This window comes from Perissodus microlepis, chromosome 18 (assembly GCF_051167445.1).
Source record: "Perissodus microlepis isolate ML-2025 ecotype Zambia chromosome 18, ASM5116744v1, whole genome shotgun sequence".
NCBI classification, from domain to species: Eukaryota; Metazoa; Chordata; class Actinopteri; order Cichliformes; family Cichlidae; genus Perissodus; species Perissodus microlepis.
The window spans coordinates 14,165,817-14,180,945 of record NC_140478.1 but is presented as its reverse complement, the minus strand read 5'-3'; the positions used below and the strand labels follow the sequence as shown (position 1 = coordinate 14,180,945).

Here is a 15,129-nt window from a genome sequence, read left to right as displayed (position 1 = left end):
CGTTAGTATAGCAAAGAAAGAAAATAATTAAGTGATATAAAGTTCATCTCACCGATGGTCAAATAGAACAAGTTTCTCTGTTGTGTCCACATGGCTGAGACTCAAAATGTGTTCTGTGTAAAATGAATCATCAGTGACAGAAAAGTTAAATCTACCCAAACACTTCACACTGTTTATTCCCCTTGAAATTGTCATGGTCCTGGGTCGAGCGACCCAGTGTTTGAGTTTTATGTATCTTTTGTATTCATTTGTGCCTAGCTTAGTTCACCTAGTTAATTTCTAGATTGCTGTTTAGTCTTGTTCCTTAGTTGTTTATGTCATCTCCCCCTGTACTAAGTCTCCCTGGTTCATGCGTCATGTCTGCGTGGTTATGTTTAGTTCATATCATGTCTAATCTCCATGTTTCCTGTTTTACTTTGAAAGTCTGTATTCAATGTCAGTGTATTTAGTTTCACCTCTCCTGTCCTGTCGTTAGGTTCATGTGTGTCAGCTGTGCTCCCATGTGTGGCCACTTCCCCTGATCATCCCTCATGTGTATTTAGTCTCTGTGTTTCATGTAGTTGTCTGTGTTCCCACCCTCCATGTTGTCACAGTCAGTCTTTTGTATTCATAGTTTATCCTGGTATCACTTTCCCAGTTTAGTTATAGTTTAGTTTTGTCACTGTGCTTCTGCCTTGTTTGCACTCCTTGTCTTCAGCTACAATAAAGGCTCGCTTTTCGTTCGAACTCAGTTTCGTGTCCACGCCTGTGTCTGTACCTGAGTCCTCCACACACTCTCCACACGGTCTGCCACTGCGACCGTGACAGAAATGCCTCCTCCTCCATAGTATTTTAAAGTAAAGACATTGTAAATACTTTGTGGATCGTTTTATTTAGGAGTAAAATATAATAATTTTGGATTTGTGTATGTAGAACAGCAGCAGTGTCTAAACAAACACAAAGCAATTCAAAAATAAAGTTTACTTTGGCACCTAAATTAAATGGAAATATGTATGTGCAGCATTAGAGTGAGTTGAACACCTGAATCTAGATGAAATGAAGGATTGTGTTTCAAACTGTGTTCATCTCTGAAAGCTACGGACAGACAGTTTATTTCATTACTACAAAAATTCATGAAAACTACTTAGGCAGATGGAATAAAAATTAATTAATTATTCTTACCAGTTCTGTAATCCACAAAAGTTAGAAAGCTAACGTGAAGGTTACTTCTTAATAGTTGCAGGTCTCTGCAGTCATCTGAAGGCTGCAGGTATTTGTTCCACCTGCAGTCTCAAACTGATGTGATGTTGCTGTTAAACCACAGTTACATTAGATCATCCGATTGATATTTTTGGCACTCTGCTGTAAAATAACCACAGAAACCTCAGTGTGTGATGTAGCTCAGTACATCAACCATTTTCCCACACTGAAAAGACTTTAATTTGAACCATGCAAATGTGCAGCTTACTTAAAGCTTCTTTCTAAACCAAGTCCTTCGGGAGCATCTGTTTCTCTTTCTTCTCTCCCAGTGCCAAACAGGAAACTAGTTTTCCCCAACAATATATTCACAAACAAAACATTTGAATGTAACCTACAAAAAAAAGTCTGTTTCGATCATTGCGAAGCATGCACAGATGTTGAACATGTTAAAAACATGTTAAAAACATGTTCAACAACGCTGTTTATCTCGTGCTCAAGCTGTGGCCTTCACATGTTTCCTTCACTCTGCTTTCTGAAACACCTGCAATCAAACTCCACTTACCTCCTGTTTATAATCTCTGCCTCCGATTGTTCTGTCTGCTTATGTGTTAGTGACACTCAGGCTCTTAGTTACCTCAGTGATTTAAAGTTCATGTTGATGCCATTCCTCCTCAGTGTATCAGTCAGTGTCTCAGTACTATCCAGGGGCTCGTGCCTATCATCCTCAATCAATATTGGATATTAATCTTTGTGAAATCTACCAGAGATTAGCAGAAGGGAGATCAGCCCACTTTAAATCAGGTATGGTTTGATTTCTATGAGTCAAGTCCTTGTAAACTTTCCAAAGTGTCAGTGGTGAGAACAGCTCAGTGTTTCATTGTATTAAAAATAATGAATGCATTTGCCATGATTGCCTAACAACATCAACTTATGACCATATCCCAGTATATTTTACTGTGATCCGCATTCAGCTGCAGAATATTCTTAAAACAGTGACAATATTAATATTGACATGTAAAAATACTATATTTTTTACTTTGTTTTTCAAGACTGGTGAGAAGAAATCCAAAACTCAGCAAAATTTGCATCAACAGAAATAAAGAGATGAGAGACTATGAGGGTAAAGCACATGAAGGGAAAGTACACATTTCATACCAGTAGTATGAATATGTAAAAACTGAGGTTTTAACCACTCAGAGTTTGTTCCACTGTCCGTAATACTTGTTTGTGACAGCTTAAAAATAAGTGTCTGAAACCAGTCTTATCAAATATCTACTCAAATGTTGCAACCCTACTAATGTGCATATATATATACATATATATATATATACATACTCCTCAGCCTCCCTGGGAAAGTCTATGCAAGGGTGCTGAAAAGCAGAGTCCGTCTGTTTGTCGAACCTCAGATACAGGAGGAACAATGTGGTTTTCGTCCTGGTTGTGGAGCAGCTCATTATCCTCTCAAGGATACTTGAGGGTGCATGGGAGTTTGCCCAACCAGTCTTCATGTGTTTTGTGGACTTGGCGAAGGCATTCAACCATGTCCCTCAGAGTGTCCTGTGGGACGTGCATCAGGAGTATGGGGTATCTGGACCATAGCTACAGGCCATTCAATCCTTATACAGCAAGAACTTGGTCCACATAGCGAGGAATAAGTCTGAGTCGTTCCCGATGGGTGATGGGCTCCACCAGGGCTGCCCTTTGTCACCAATTCTGCTCGTAATTTTTATGGACAGAATTTCTAGGCGCAGCCTAGATGTCATGTTTCTGTCACCCTTTTTAACTGTTTCTGTCACCCGTTTTAACTGAGTAGTCAAAATCAGTCAAATCCACAGTAATCTGTCATCCAAAGTCAAGTAAAAACAAATATCTGAGAATCTCCTCTTGTTGGGTTCAGTTAGGATCGTAAGGAGACTGGCAGTGGTAACTCAACTTAAAGAAGAATGAGACACTGACAACAACTTAAAGGAAAAAAGTGATTTGAGTGTATTCAACATTTAAATGGTCCAAAAACATAGACATGAACAACATTTAAATCATTTCAACATGTAATCTTCAACAATGTCCAATATATCACTTCAAGTGTCCATAAATATATTAGGTAGGCCGTCCATTTCAGTCCAGTGCACTTCGTATTCAGTATTTGGTAAGTGTTCAAGTTATCTGAATTGTCTTTAGTCACAGTTTTGCTTTTAGATGCATCAGTTTTTGTGTTAAGTGGAATCAGATCTGACCCAAAAAGGGTCAGATCGAGAGTGTCCTTTCTAGGCACGTCCAGTGGCATCCAGTCCTTAGATGGCACCGCTTGGTCCTTGCAGCAGGCTTCTACCACATAAAAAAAAAAAAAAACAGCCTCACTTGTAAAATAAAACACGTATTTCTCTAGTGAAATAGTGGAATACCGAGTTCACAACATAAAGTCAACCACTGACTGCATGGCCAGGAGGCTATCTACAGATCTGGCTATGGCTCAACTACAAAGGAAACTGCACCACATGCAACCACTAGGTGGAAGGAAACACCAGGAGTTCATCCTTCATCCATTTGCCAGTTCATAGGATACCTGATGAGCTTATTTTTTGTGTTGTTTTAAACAGAAAAAAGTGAGATCACTTCAGTCTCAGAGTAAAACCTTTAAATCTTACCCGTGAATTAAATAAAACTGAATAAATAAAAGAAAAAACTAAAACATCAGCAAAAATTTATGTGGATGAATAACGTTTATATTCTCACTAGTGTCCAAAATGTGTTCAAATATGACTGTAAGACACCGTGTGATCCCATAGTGAAGCCATCATTAATGATACAGTACAATGTCTCTTATGAGATGGAGCAATAAATGTAAACTTGATCTTTTCACAATGCTATGTGTTACTGAACACCCTGGTATTGCTTCTATTATTTTACTTTCTTCCCTAGAAGGATGCACACCAACATGGAAAAGGAGGCACATCTAATCTGTGTCAGGTCATATTGTTTTTCAGGACAAAACCTGTCTTTAGTTCAAATCAACTTTTGTCCTTTTCCTTATTGTGCTTATCTGACAGTGTTACTGCCCATTGCTGCTGGCTTGTAGGTGCTACAGAAACTGTCTCTTGTTACTTGTAGTTTCTATTAGACAGCTTTGTGCTTCTTTTCCTGTCACTGCTACAGCCCGCTGGTGCCAGACTGTGCTCAGTTTTTGTTGTTTTGAGATATTGAATTTCGTTGTTGTTCTGGACGTCATCATAGAAAAAGAAGTGTCCAAGCAACATTCCTGAACTGTTGTTCCCAAAGTAGGTGAAGTTGGCTGTGGTGTAGACCACTGGTTACCAAACTATGGGGCAAGCTTTCCTGGTGGGCTGCAGAGGTGGGGCATAAGTGTTCAAATTGAATATAAGGAGAGAAACTAAATTGAATGTTTATGATCAGAAGTTTGCAACACTCCCATAAGACTTAAAATTTGGGACTCTCCACCAATTACTCTTAGAACTGAAGAAGCTTTTCAGACGAGAGGTGAAACATCTTCAAGGAAACTTAAAGAAGTCCAGACGCTTTTCTTTCCAAGCTCCATAGACAAGTTTGCAAATACTTATCATGGGCATGAATTTCATGGCAATCTTAGGCTTTTAATGATTTCTTTGAACCCATCTTTATTGACTTTAAAAGTAAGAATTTGTTGTACATTTGAATTTATTTCGGATTTTCTCTAAACTGCACAAGGTCAAAAGTATCCTTACAGGTTGAAATACATACACTCAATGTTAATAGTGGCTCTGAAGGTTAAATGGTGTCTTTTAACTTGACAAGGCCAAGGCCTGTTAAGTTTTTTATAAGTAATCATGGTTTACTAGAACTGTTAGTTTCTTTTTGCCAGCATAAAATTATTTTTTTGACGGTACTTAGTGAATTGACCAGTTGCTCTGAACAATGGGAAAACCCAAATGAATTAAGTGTCGATCTAAGGAGAATTGAAGATTTAGTTTGGAAGATCTCTCTTGGAGCCATTTTTAAACAACTGCAGATTCCAGGCTCATTACCTCAAATAATTTTTCTTAATTTTTCATAAGTTAATCAGATGTGTCACCACCTTGCTAAGGCCTGGAATGACCCAAACTGCCACCCTCAGACGAGACGTATTTGGTTCAGATGGAACAACTCAGGAACCACCAAAGCCCTGAACTGGAACGGGCGGAAAAATTGTGAACTGCTTTTAAAACTCAACTCCACTCTGCCAAAAAGAGTGCCAGAATTATGCCAGAAGTTGTTTTTATGGCAACCAAAATCATCGGGTCGAAGTGCAACTTGCAAGGGACGTTTAACAAAATATCAGTGGGGGTGGATGTATATATTTAAGCCTAAATATGCACTTTTGACCCTGCGGGAATCAGAGAAATTCAAATCAAGTATGTATGCTTTACAATCATTCCAGCCGGCAAAATGAACAGTTCAAAGAAATTCAATTTGTATCATAATGATGATTTAGGTTCCATTAAGTAGTCATGAGTTTATTCTTTCCATACGCTGCAGTTCCCTTTTATCCCCAGATTAGTTTCTTGTCTATTATGTTCCTCTTATGTCTCGCCAGTATGTGTCTGTTGTGTCATCTGTGTTTACATCTTCCCCTCTCCCCATCTCTCACTTCCTTGTTCCCCGGATCCCAATCATGCAGTTCCGTCCTTGTGTTTCCCCGTCTGTCATATGCACTCACGTATGTTCTCCCCAGCCCCAGACATGTCTCTCAGCAGATATGCTGATCACATTTGGAGTAGGGTTTTTATGTGCTTTTTATTCAGATCAGAAATGGTCTTTTAAATTGATGGGTTGAGGTAGAGAAAGTGGAGTTTTGTTGCGAGCACTTTTATATTGGGTGGACTGTATATCAATTTTTTTTACTTTAACAAATAAGTTGACCAAAAATGCTACTAAATAAGAAAAGAAAAATGTGGACGCAAATCATATCAGATTATGCATTCAGTTGTGCAATGCATTTACTGACAATACTCGGAATCAATGATAAGACATGTTGTCCTAAATTAAAAGTTTGAGGTCAGTTCCCACAAAAAAGCACGCCACGCCTCAGTGGAATATGATATACTGTAACCTTCTTTTGTCCTCACAGGGAAAAGTAAGATCTTCAGTAATACAGGAAAGTATTGTGCTTATTTTTTTTAATTCACGGCATAAAGACTAGAAAAGATGAACATGCATTTGTTATACACGTGTTATCATCAACATTGTCATCTAACAAAGGTGAGCTTCCTTGTCTAGGTCTGATAGGCAAGAGGCAGACAGACACCCCTGAGGGGAGGAGTTACAGCCTGTGGGCTCTTTGGTATTTGCTGAAACAATAACACACCTGTCATTTCATGTTGGAGAGAGAGGAAGGTAGATAGAAAGAGAAGAAAGTAAAAAATTTAAGACCAAGTTGCTTCCCTAAAATCAGTTTGAGAAACAGCATCTCACCTCGAGGCAGTGGATAGCAGAAAAACACTGAGGGCATGGGAACGGTGCAGTTAAACATGCTGAAGCTTTTGTTTTTATTGACCTTCAGTGGGGTAAGATGTTCTTATTTTCTCATTCAGCGTTAATTTAAACCAAAGTTTTCCACATCAAAGGTAAAATGTTTTGATATTGTGCATGCTGCATAAATCCAGATAGAGAGCAGGGAGTAGAGGACTTTTGAGGCATATGAACACAGGCCCTTTTGAGTATCACGGCTTTCAACAAGTGCGAGCGGCATGCCCAGCCGTACCTCAATAGACAAATTCATTCCGACCTGAAAGAAATACCTGCACTGACCAGTCCTGAAATCTGTGTTGAGTGAAGGTAATGTGCAGCCTGCTGCCTCTCATGCTCTGAGAATGTGATACAGGGCATAATTTGCCTCAGGATATAATGTGGAATAGCAGAAGCTTACTATCTTTGGAAGGATACCCTTGTCTTTAATTGACTGTATTTCCTGACTTTCGTTAACAAGATCATTCATTGTTTCATTCATTAAACTGACCTTTTTTTTCTCACTTTCAGATATGCTTGGCTCAAAATGGTAACAGAGCTTCTTTCATATTTGAGATACTTAATAGTTAAGATACTTTAAGATGTAAATTAATCACATTCCCCTTTAATCACACTTTCTGCTTTATCTTCTTCAGACATCAGGTTGTCAGTGTTCACGGTGACATCAAAGAGCATGACAGTGCAGTGGAGCGGCCACACTGGTGCCAGCTCCTACAAGATCACAGCAACCCCCAAGAACTCCCCGGAAAGACCCGTCTTTGCTCAGTTCGGTGGCAACACAGTCATGGGCTCAGTTAACTCCCTGTCACCAAACACGGTGTACACCATGCAGTTAGAAGCTATGGACAATAATCTCAGAGTGCTCAGCAGTGCAAAGACTGAGGAGACGACAGGTTGGTAACATCAGAAAAAACAGAAAGAGGCAAACCTTTATTGATAAATAAACACGAAGCAATAATTTTGAGTAACATAAAACTTAAAATATAGAAAATCAAAGGTTTATTTATTCATATAGTGAGAAATTAAGAAAAATGTTCTTGTCATTAACTGATTACACACCAACAATAAAGTACATTTCATTTGACTAGAATGAAATGTATCAGTCAATGTAACATTTTACAGTGTATCTGTGTAAAAAAAGAAAATACATGGAAAATTTAAATTTAAATTTAATTTTTTTGCATTATGAATTAACAAAAGTATCTATTTATTTTAGTGCATATATTAATGAGATAGTTTGGGCAAACATTTTACTTGTACTGTGTTGTTGTTAAATAGTTCTATTTAATAGTTATGAAATACCCAAAATACTTTGGTCAAACATGGTTTAATTAAAAGTGAAAATTTTCTTGTTACATTTTTTCTGCTGTTTTTCTCTCTTTTTTTATATCATCACTCTTTGTTACATGGAACAGCCAGAAAAACATTTCAGACAACTCTTTCAGCTGTTTCAAATTATGCTGCACATTTTCCAATATTTCCATAGACAACACAATCGTTTTTGTTATCCTCCTGAGACGCCGTGTTCTCATTTGAAGACATTACATTTTGGCTTTTAGTATAGAAATAAGTTTTATATTTATTGGACTCAACTAACCTCGAATATCAAAGAGATATTTGAAACCCACTCCAACCAAGCGCTCAGGCCTCAAGAGGCTTTTCTGAAAATGTGAGGAAATAATAAACTGTAGGCCTATGCATTCATTTCAGAATTTTCAAATAAAATCTTAGTGTGCAAATTGTCAGTAACATGTGAATAAATATGTATAAATGTAAGAATGTAAATGTTTCTTTTTTTTACATGTAGTAAACTATAATGTAAAAAGGAGACTTTATTGAAAACTGCACTTAAATTTAGTAGTTGTGGTCAACTGCTGCATCTATAACATTGTAGATGGCATTCTTACAGGAGTTGTTATGGAAAATTGTTTTTGCTTCTGAAAAAGAAAAACATGTTGTCATCAATAAATCTATAGTTTGGATTATTGTCTCAAAATTCTTATTTGGAACTTGAAATTTGAAGTTAGTTTCTCAAATTTGAGTTATTTTTTAAGAAATATATGTTAGTAGGTAGAAATTTTAGATGTTTTTTGTTTGTTTGTTTGTTTGTTTGTTTGTTTTGTATTTCAGTGATACATTGTACTTCTCTTATAAATAGAAAAGCTTTTATTTTGGAATCTATCTGACTGACATCTACCATCTGCTCCTTAGCCCCTGATGTACCCAGCATTGGGCAAGCCTACTCCAAAAACAGCGACAGCATCACTGTTGAGTTCACAGAGGTATCTGGGGCGACCAGCTACATCCTGAGGGCAGAGTCAAAGACAGGTGATTTCTTCAAGGAGAGCACTGTGAGCAGCTCTCCAGGTACCATGGTGGAGCTCCAGCCATACACAGACTACGTCCTCAGCGTCATGTCCGTCAACTTAGGCGGGAGAAGCCAGCCATCCTACCCCACAGAGGCCAGGACAGGTACGTCAATATCTGAAACGAGCTAAATTAGAAGAAATAATCGGGCCATTCCATGTAAAATAAAAGCATAAGTTAAATATAATTTTCAGCAGTGAAATGTTGTACCTTGAGGTCATGTAACTCAGAAATTTTAATAATATGAAAGTAAAAATTTGGATGCCGTCAGTACAAAAGCATCAGCTGATTCTGAGAGGGCCAAGTCGGGTGTGACTGACAGTGCACTTATTACTGCTTATAACTATCTTCTAGTTCCACTTTACCGTAAAGATGGTAATCAGCCTATAAAGAGTGAAACACAGGTTTCTGTTCCTCCTTAGAACAATAACTTGTTATCTCACTCCACTGGCACTGGCTTACCATTTCACCGCCCATTGTCATGGGTGCCCAAGTCTTTGCAACTAGCACGAGGGTGGAAACTGTATCCACTCGCTGCTCCATGGTGGTTTCATAAGTGAAAAGAGAAACCATGAGAACTAGGTTGTCTCGCATCCTGAAGGGTAACTGAATGTAACAGGATCACAGGAAAGTAGTTTCTATTTCATATCTTATAAAGAAATGGGAACGGGAAGAGAAGTAAGGTCTCTTTGTTGGTTTGTTTGTTTTTATTCCCCATTAATCCCATTAACTCTTCATTCTCCCCCTGATCACATTTGCAGTTGTAATGGCTCCCAACTTGAACACATCCTCTCCTACCAATGGCACCATCCTTGTGACCTGGGACCCAGTGAAGGACGCCGTCCTCTACACACTGGTCATCATCAGAGAGGGATCCAACACCCGCCTCAAACTCAACACCACTGACACCACGGTGAAGTTTGATAACCTTGAACCAGGAACTACATACTGTATTAAGGGCACGGCATGGGACTCTGAGGGTCGCACTGGTGATGATGTCACTGTCTGTCAAATTACACGTAAGAAACCTTACCAAAAATTAGGCTGATAAACATTTGAACCCGTACCAGAGGACCAGTCATGACTGCTGTTATTGATTTCATTGTGGTTTCATTTCCAGGTCCTCAGAGCCCAGATGTGACTCACGTTCAGGTGACTCCAGGACGGGCTCTTGGGATTGCTGTATTCTGGTCACAAGTGAGGGGTGCTAATCTCTACTTAGTCTGGACCTCTAATGGCCAAAACTGTTCCACAGAAAACAGTTACTGTTACATTAATCCTGCGGACTGTGGACAAAACCACTCAGTCTATGTCATAGCCTATAACGATGCTGGACCCAGCAGCCCCTCTCAACCGGCTAACTACATAACATGTGGGTATATCATTCATAATGTATGTTTGTTTGTCTTATACTATTATTCATTTAAAGCACTCTCAAAACTTTTGAAATTAGCTCTCAGTATCATTGAAATAAAATACTAGAATTTCAATAATCAAAACTCTTGAAGGGGCTGGACAACTAATTAGTCATCAAGCATAAAACCACAGACATGATCCTGCTCTTGATTGTAATTAGCTCAAGTGAAGCCCATTGTTCTCAAATTAGCTACACTATCTGTGAATGCAAATGTATACCTTAAAAGAAGATCTATTAATGTCACGAAGAACTAAATTAGCTGTTTTTTGGTTTTGTTGCTGTTGTTGTTGTTGTTTTTCTTTTAACCACCCTGTGCTCTGCTGTAAAACTAAACATTTTATCATGGGAGTCCATGGGGATTGCTTCAGTTTTTGAACCAGCCTCAAGTGGTACTAAAAGGAATTGCAACTGGAACTTTTTTGTGACAAAGGAAAACACAATAATTTTTGTTGCTCCAGATTTAGAGTTCAGGCTGTGATCAGCTGACCTGTGCTAAATCTTTGTGAATTTAGTGAAAAAAAGAATAATCTTGAATTCATTTAGCTGTTAGCCACAAGCCTTTTACTGATGTGACCAGATCATCAAGCTCTCCTAATGAAAACCAATAAGCATATTTGACAAATTATCACATGGAGTCTTTGACATGTGAAGTCTATTACTGTTATTACTCATGGACCATTGAGGACCATTGTCTCTCTCTGACAGACCCATGTCCGCCAGAGAACATCTGGGTGGAGGAGCCCAGAGCGGGTAACTGCTCCGTGATGTGGGACGGAGTACCACTGGTGGAGTACTACATGGCGTTCATAAAGCGGGATGATGGAATGGAGATGTTCTGTAACACCAGTTTAACCACCTGCCCATTTTCCTGCATGTGTGGCTACACCTACCTCACCACCGTATTCCCCTACAACCAGGCCGGCTCCAGCCCTTATGGACATGTCCGCAACTACACTACCAGTATGACTTTCACACAAAAGCATCCACATATACAGCAGCACCACTATTAACACAGTCTACTCCAACCCAGCACTATCCATCCAATCACATCCTATAGGATCAGGCCAGTGCTTTTCTTTATGCTTGTTTCTTATGGGATTTTTTCCTCATTTCAAAAGTCCTTTGTCGGAACTAAAGGTAAACTTCCCTGAAGTAACTACTATGCTGCTATTGTTTAAGAAAAAAGTCATTTTCATGATTAAGCCTGAGTTGTCATGACAGGAAAAGCCCACTTTTCCTATAAGAAGTGCAGACAAAATGTATAACCCAACTTTAAAGCTACAGCAGTTTTATGACCAAACTAAGAGAAACTCACAGTTGGCTGTGTGTGGTTATTTGCCTGTTTTTAAATTATTTTTAATTAGTTTCTTCTCTCCGCCTCCTCCTCAGTCCCTTGTTGCCCACTGGATGTTATGATAAAGCTGGTTTCTACGGAGACCCTGGAAGTCATGTGGACACCAGTCAAAGGAGCTGAACTGTATGAGACGACAGCAGCACAGACTAAAGACGTCATCCACTGCAACGACACAGCACCGGTGTGTGCGCTCTCAGATTTGAGTTGCAACACAGCTTATTCTGTGACTGTGACACCTTGCAGCGATTTACGAGGATGCAACCGCACCTGCAAGCCGCAAACACATGAGACAGGTAATTTAAACACTGAAGAGTGACTGTTTTTATGAAACACACACAAATTGTGTGCAAATTCACCCGAAGCTCAGACTGTGCGTCGCTCAGAGAAGCTAAAAAAATCCAAAGCATGTTAAAAGTTACACTTTATCACAGCACAATTTGAAAAAGACTGAACAAGTATGGTTTGTGTAGAAGGGTCACCAGGAGAAAGCCTCTTCTCTTCTCTTCTCTTCTCTTCTCTTCTCTTCTCTTCTCTTCTCTTCTCTTCTCTTCTCTTCTCTTCTCTTCTCTTCTCTTCTCTTCTCTTCTCTTCTCTTGCTATGGGGCAAGTTAGCTACTAGGAAATACCAGTTGCTTCACATTTTGTCTACAAATGTGAACAGAATTACGAGTATGAATCAGTACATTTTCCAAACTTTCTATTTCTTCCTTTGCAGTAATGTTTCACTCTGTATTTGTATCTCTGTAATTTTGGAGTGAGCGCCTCTTTTCTGTGTGTCTTGCTGCAGCTCCCTGCACTCCAGAGATCCTGAATATGACTCAGACCAACAGTTCCACATACAGAATCCTCTTCACCACACCCAACACCCCCAACACGAATTATACCATCACTGCCACTGGACGCTATGACAGACAAAGCTGCCAGTCGACGAACAGCTCCTGTGTGCTCACGCAACTGCCCTGCGGCTCGGTCTACGAGGTTACAGCAGTGGCCACAACAGCTGTGGGGAAAAGTCTGCCAGGATTCAGTAAAACTTTGGAAACAGGTATGACAGTCTGATTGGTTACGCTGTTAAACCCCACAACAAAATGTACAATTGGTCCACCAAACAGCAACTTTAATTTGAGCCATATGCTAAAGTTGCATCGAGCTAAAGCTGATCTCTGCTTTTAAGGTTATCAACAGTTCAGAAGACATCTGCCAAAAGCTTTTGTCATTCATTAAATGAAATGAATTAGTTCTCAAGTTTATACGCAAAACACCAATGTGTATGCTTCTCATGAGGAGGCATGGCATGTACTGAATCTAGGAATCTAAAAATCCTCCCATACTTAAATCTGTTCTGTATTCTTCCCTTAAGGCCCTTGCTGCCCCATGTCTGTGAACGTGACCCAGGTCACCCAGGCTATGACCAATGTGACCTGGTCACCTAGCACTGGAGCTCGCTCATTCATTACCTCCCTGACATCACCAAGAGGGTATGCCAAATGCCACACTCTAGACACCCACTGCCTGATGGGGTGCATCACCTGTGGAACCAACTACAGCGTCAACCTGGAAGCAATCAGCAGCACAGGACAGAAGTCAGAGTGCAAATATCGTGGATTCTCTTCCAGTGAGGATCGATAAATACAAACATATTTGTAATATTTTTGCATCCAGTGGAGGGAAAAGTAGAAATCTTCACACTGTTAAAAAAGATTTATTTTTTTTTACAAAAGCACAACTCTACACTCCCTCTGTTACAGGTGCCTGCTGTCCAACGGGCGTCAAGCTCTATCGTAGGACCAACAACACCCTGAGGGTATACTGGCGTTCGCTTGGCCCTCAGATCTATAATCACACAGTGGAGCTGTATGGCACCGGAGCAAACTACACCTGTATGGCAGCTGCAGGCAGCATGTACTGTGACATCCAGGAGGAAACATGTGGGGATGTCTACACAGTGGTGGCGGCACCTGTGGAAAAGTACGGAAGCAAAGTCACCTTCTGCCAGCCCAGGACGTACTCAGGTGGGAGCAAAATTCAAGGAGCGTATTTACTCTGATTTTTAAATTTGTATAACGAGTCAATTCTAACAGCTGCTTTTACACTTTTCATTTATCCTTAGTTCCCTGCCCTGGAAGTAACGCTGGCATGGGTACGTATCATCTTATACCTAAAACAACGATACTTACACACTGATTATATCTTTTAGTTTGTTTCTACCACTCAAAAAGAATTTCATTGGCTAAAGCCAGAAGTCTCATAGTTTAGCATAAAGACAGAAAAAAGAGAGAAACATCTACTGACTCCATCCTTAGGTAGAATCCAACTATGTCATTTAAAAGTTTGTTTATATATTAATATATTTTGTTCATGAGGTGTTACTTCTGAATATCATTGTTTAAAAACATAACCCTAAAAAAACTATTTACATTTTGCTAGCTGTTTCCTCTTGTGTTAACTGTTAGTACCTGTCCATGCAACAGGATTGTTTGGGCTGTTTATGCTTTCAGCAAAAACATATTTAATTAATCACAATTAGAAACGTTAAACAAAAAATAAGAATAGCGGGTGTTGTTAAAATGCTATATATTTATATGCTTTTAACCAGCTGCTTGTACTGGTTGATCCCATGAATAACTCAACTTTCAACTATCATAAACTAAAACTGTTACTTTCAGAAGATTTTATAGGTGCACAAATTGTATTTTTTTAAAGTTATTTTCATATATGCTACAAAACAATGGTTACATCAAACAATGAAATTCTTAATTTGTGGGCTCCCACAAGTAAAATAAATAACTAAAAGAAAAGATTAATAAGCACAGTGCAAGTGGTATGCACAGAAGGGTAGAGTGTGGTCAGAATAAAATGTGCAATATGTTATGCATGCTTTTACAGTGGTAAGACATTCAGATGTATGAGTGTCATGTTATAAAATTGTATTATATTGTATATAAAAATAAATAGAAATAATAGTAAAACATTTAGACCATTGCTAGTTGTTTGCTAGGCAATATCTGATATAGATAAGACCCTTCAGGGCCCAACATGTGACCCTGTGCCAAGTTTGGTTGCTCAGCTCTGATGGACGAGTTTGCAGACAAAGCAATGAATGTACAGAAAAAGAGACACTTTGTGTATTATAACAAACACTCATTCAGATTTGTTAACTGCTGCTTCATAATAATCATAAAAACAAAAATAAAAACTGAACACATGCATTTCCCAGTGTAGCTTATTATTCCTCTTAAGCTTTGAGCTATTGTTAAAATGCCGTCTCTTTTTTTCCTCAGTAATTTCTCGTGCGAGACGAAGTGTGAATTAA

The 15,129-nt window shown here is 39.0% G+C and overlaps 1 protein-coding gene across 1 annotated transcript; it reads left to right on the top strand.

Moving 5' to 3' along the window:
* The first annotated feature begins 6,659 nt into the window (after window positions 1–6,659).
* fndc7a (fibronectin type III domain containing 7a) lies at window positions 6,660–15,129 on the top strand. Its single transcript, XM_084913306.1, has 13 exons — window positions 6,660–6,716; window positions 7,189–7,207; window positions 7,314–7,571; window positions 8,890–9,150; window positions 9,807–10,064; window positions 10,166–10,417; window positions 11,168–11,422; window positions 11,852–12,109; window positions 12,604–12,861; window positions 13,177–13,431; window positions 13,565–13,828; window positions 13,927–13,956; window positions 15,098–15,129. Exons 1-13 carry the CDS (start codon window positions 6,660–6,662, stop codon window positions 15,127–15,129), a joined length of 2,457 nt encoding a protein of 818 aa, XP_084769432.1.